Here is a 5,000-nt window from a genome sequence, read left to right as displayed (position 1 = left end):
TTAAATACCAGGGTCCCAGAAAAATGTTCATTTTTGTTCATTGCATTTTAAAGTGCCCATGATGTAAAAAATACTTTTTTCTTTTATTCAAGGTTAAGTCTGTAGAGCCTAGAGAGGCCCATCAGGCGGGCACTTATCTTCGGTTTCTGTAGCATAAAGTGACTAGGAGTATTTCTGCTCCCCCCTGGATGGGATGCTAGTCCCATCACAAGGTTATCCTCAGCATTTTCACCAGTACCCATTTATACACCTTGGGAGTAAAGTGTTTTGCCCAAGAAGACAACACAATGTCCACGGCCAGGACCTGAACCCAGACAACTCGATCCGGAGTCAAGCACTCTAACCATGAGGCCACCGCACCTCCCCCTGCTTATATTAAAGATCTTTCAAAATGATGACGAATGGTGTTTCCTATTTTGGAATTCCTTAGTTCTTTTGTTCCAGAGAGAATCAACTTTTTGTTAAAAAAATGATCATATCACAAACATTGCAAATGACTGCAATGAATCACAAAATTGAGAATAATTATCTCAGAGAATATTGGAGTAATGATATTCAAACTCGGCAACAATAATGTACATGAGATAAGCCACAAGGTGACCCCCATGAAGATATTACCATGGCAACACTCTTGTTTCCAGTTCCTTTCTGCAATAAACCAAATATCTTGGATTTTGATCAGATAAGTATAGGCAGACAGTCAGACTTGAACACATGTGCTGCCCATAATGCTTTACATCACAGTGACTGTGTAAGCTTCCCGAGGGTGAACATGTCTTATTAGTAACAACAAAACCTGACAGATGTCAGGCTGCAGTTGTTCAAAAGGTGGATAACGCTATCAACCGGATAAATCACCTTCCAGTGGATAAACGCTAGCGAAAGCAATTGAGTTATCCAGTGGATGGTGATTTATTCAGTGGATAGCGCTATCCACCCTTCGAACAACTGGTAGCTGGTGTACTCTTATCAAAGTAAAGTCATCACACTGGACAGAGTAAATGACATTGGTTCGTTGTTTCCTCAGTACAGGATCCTTGGGTAACTTCCACATTGTGGCTACTCAAAACTCTCTTGATAAGTTCTGTAACCCCTTGAATGTACAGGTTGATGGCAAAACCAGCAACTGAGTACTTGTCCCCTGAAGTGTTATGAGAGGGAGATACTGGCCTTTCACAGTTATCCGAGAAAGTTTAACCAGCCATTAATCTTCAACCACGCACCGGTGACTCAGTTGGTTGAGCATTGGGCTGCCATGTGGGAGGTCGTGAGTTCGACTCCGGGCGGACCAACACTCAGGGTCTTTAAATAACTGAGGAGAAATCGCTGCCTTTGTAATTACATTTGTTTGGGTGTGACATCTAGCATGTTTTGGTCTTGGTCTTGGATTTTCAAACAAGGGTCTTGGTGAGTCTCGGATTTTACCATTCCTCACCCCTACGCCTTGAACTCTGGGATCTCCAGATCTCAAAGCAAGCACCCTAACTGCTGGACAGCAATGCCTTAATAGAAAGAGTTTGCTTTGCAAGGCCGTGCTTGTCAAACTGACCTCACAATTGAGCTGGGTAATTCTAGAATTATCACCAACCAGCAGTACCATCAACGCTATTTTCTGGAAGCTTGACACACAAATGCCATCCCTCCCTCTTCGAAACATGATACCTGACACCTATTTGCATCTTATTACAAGAAAACAAAGCTGGTTACTATTAATGGCACACCCATTCCTTGTTAGCTGATTGGTGAGCAAACAAAAGGACTGTTGCAACAACTTTGCATAACCCTAAACAGGTCTCGAAATGCTACATGTAGGTCTTTGAACAATAATATTCAAAATTCTGGAAACCAGAGTAGCTTCAAAAAATCAATCTGTTTCTTAAACCATTGAGAAGATTGGTTTAAATAATTATTATTATTATTAGTCTTACTGCATTTTAACTCATTACTGCTTAGGCCTCTAGGAATGAGACTTTATTAATAGATTTTACTCTGTCTAACACTGCACAACTTTCCTCATTACTGGGGGTGGGGTTCAGGTGTCAATCGGTTAACAATCTCTTCATCCACTCAATAATTATGTCACCTTTAAAGCTGGTTACACACGAGCAAATTTTCATCGACAAGTTCTGACTTGGCAAATTTTATTTGGTGTGTAAAGAAGAACTTGTCAAGTTTTTCCTTGACAAGTGCACTTGTTCAAAAGCTAGCATGCTAGCTCTTTAACATTCTTATGTGCAAAACAATCTACATTGGCCCTGACTTTATACAACATTTCTGCAGTGGGTATATTGCTGTTGGAAATCATTAATTTTTCTTGAAAAGTTAAGAATCCCTGTCAGAGGCATTTAATAATAAAAAACAGAGGCAAACTTAGTTTTGTTTGAATTTGACTGTATGTTCAAGGTCATCATCTTGTTTCATCAAATAAACACATGACATCATCAACTGTACATCTCCTACATGTATCTACAAATCGTAGATTTCCATTATGTTAACAAGAACATCTTAAATAAACCATTTTTTAATTAGGTAATTTCCGATCTGATGGATAACATTGGAAAAGGTTATACCTCTGGCCAACGTTATCACCACAACTGTAACAAGCAATCATAATATTACGTAATTATGTACCCTGTTTTTGAACGTCTTCACTTTGCATCAAATCACTGCTTGATTTTCAAGGAGTAAAAAAAAAATAATAAAGTATTTTTTAAGGGGGCTTTGTCACGCAAAATGGTGCAATTTCATGACACCCAAAATGCCCAAAAGTACTATGAAATATAGTTAAACAACATAAAAGAAATAAAGCATGAGGAAAGAGAAGCATGGATGGACACAAAGGCACAAAATTGAAATGGATTGGATTTTGGTAATCTTGAAAAAAGTCAGCCTGACATTTTTCAAGTTTATGGTAAATTGCTTGGATAAAGGTTGTTTTTGCTCAGAATCATCAAGTGATGTAACAATAATTTTATCAGTAAGGGAATCCCACATTACCATTAGCGAGTTTTAAACTCTTGATGAACCGAAGATTACCATAAACACCCTACAAAAACATGACATAGCCCCCTTAAGTCTCCCATTGTTTTGTGCATGGCTTTCAACAGATTGTTGCAGACGTTGGGCACCACTAACTGGCTAAAGTTGACTGCAATTTGACAAAAACACCAAAAGATGAATGGTTTGCATACAGCCCTTTATAAAATTAATGGTCAATAATATTTGACAAAAATAATTTTTTCTGAATCTCCCCACACATCTGTAAACAGTACTTCAAATGTATCTGCTTTTCCAATGTCAATAATCTTTTCCCTCAAAACTTGGCAAGTATGTTTTGCAGATTGCAGGTTGAAATTTAATTATAACTGGAAAACTGCTGGCACTAAAAATAGTTAGTTCTTTTAAGTGCCAGCGGTTTTCCAGTTATAATTAAAATTCAACCTGCAACCTGCAAAACATACCTGCCGCTCAAAACTTCAAATTAATTCCATGCTTTGAACTTGCTCATTTCATACAGCACCTCTGTTGTTTGTGCCCAAGATAAAGTTGTACTTACCAACACCCATTTAGCCAATATTGTAAGTTTTCTTCAGCCTTTTCAAACGCTTCTCCCATTAAAGAGTTAGTTATATGGCTGACTGCTATAGACCCCTTTAAGTTAATTCCCTATCTGGAGGACAAAACAATAAGATTGTTTTGCATTTGAAAGGCCTGTTTCTGTCAGGGGACAGAATAACTATTGTTTTGTCCTCCAGATTGGGAATTACTGAAATGGGTCTACACTGCATAATTTATATGAAAGTTCCACGTCACGGTCACAAAAAACAACCACCTTCAAATAGGTTACGGCTTTGAAGTCCAAGGCAAACACATTACACAACATTAACAAGAAAGGACTGGGATGAATTAATTTGATGTTGTTGTAGTTAGCACCATAAAAAGTAGTAAAATCTACAGCAGGTTTGGAGCATAACTCTTCAAGGATGACATAAGTTCTAAAAGTTGATTGCTCCGTGGGGAGAGATCTGATGGCTTGCACAAATTCTCCAAGCGCATTCGCAGTTTTCCAACTTGTGTGTCGATTTCCCTCAACAAATCTTTATCATCCATTGAAAACATTCGCAGGGAATCAGAGGTGTTTTTCTGCAGGGATCTCTTGCGACAAAACATAAGGCTTTGTAACCAATATGCTAGAAGCATAATAAACTCTTCACAGCAGTCCACAACATTAACACTGTCTGAAGTTACAGTAACATCATTCAAACCTGGTGGAATTCGTGTAAAATCAACAGCAATGATGTGCTTAATCCCCTCTTTGTGTATTCCACTATCATCAAGTTCCGCATCAGGTAAAGGACAACAATTCCTGACAATGAATTCAATCAGCTTAGCTCGTAAAAGATGCGACTGTGTGGACTGAAGAAAGACAGTTTTTAGCTCAACCGATGGTAATCTGTGGTAGACCAAGAACATTTCATTGCCAATCGATGAAGCACAGTCATCAGGTCGCTCCCCAACAGCAAGTGACAACATCAGCATTCGTTGTAATAAATTAACTAAACACACATTGCACTGACGGCCATAAATATGATGATTTGAGCCATGTTCAAGGATTGCTCTCTCAATCCAGTTGATTACACCTTGAACATTACTTGCTCTCTTGGCCACATTTAAAAGTCGATAAACACTGGTCTTGACGACACTAAACGTTTTTTTGTTGATTTCTTCTTCCATCACACTGACAAGGAAAGACAAGGCCAAAGATGCATTAACAGAAAGATCATTTCCCCTTGACTGATACGCATTGACAGAACACCGCTCAATTATCATGGAAATAAATTCCCATGTAATTTTCTGAGAAACCATCCGTAATGGTACAACAGGGTGTAATAACTGAATTCGCTTAAGGACCCTAAAACATTCTTTCCCGCAGTTGCTTTGCTTTGACAAAAGGATGCTATTCAACATGTAAAATGCTAGTGATTGCGGTGGTGTCCGGG

General features: G+C 38.6%; 1 protein-coding gene across 2 annotated transcripts in view; it reads right to left on the bottom strand.

The window, feature by feature from the left end:
• Positions 1-2,505: 2,505 nt before the first annotated feature.
• The window catches only part of LOC138006467 (SUMO-interacting motif-containing protein 1-like), an 11,658-nt gene continuing 9,163 nt past the window's right edge, over positions 2,506-5,000 (bottom strand). For both annotated transcript variants that reach the window (XM_068852808.1, XM_068852807.1), the window contains exon 2: positions 2,506-5,000. This exon is cut by the window's right edge and continues 436 nt beyond it. In XM_068852808.1, coding sequence (XP_068708909.1) covers positions 3,952-5,000 — 1,049 coding nt within the window. In that variant the 3' untranslated portion in view covers positions 2,506-3,951.

Source organism: Montipora foliosa, chromosome 6 (genome assembly GCF_036669935.1).
Source record: "Montipora foliosa isolate CH-2021 chromosome 6, ASM3666993v2, whole genome shotgun sequence".
NCBI lineage: Eukaryota > Metazoa > Cnidaria > Anthozoa > Scleractinia > Acroporidae > Montipora > Montipora foliosa.
The sequence above is the reverse complement of the archived record's forward strand: the minus strand, read 5'-3'. Positions and strand labels throughout refer to the sequence as shown.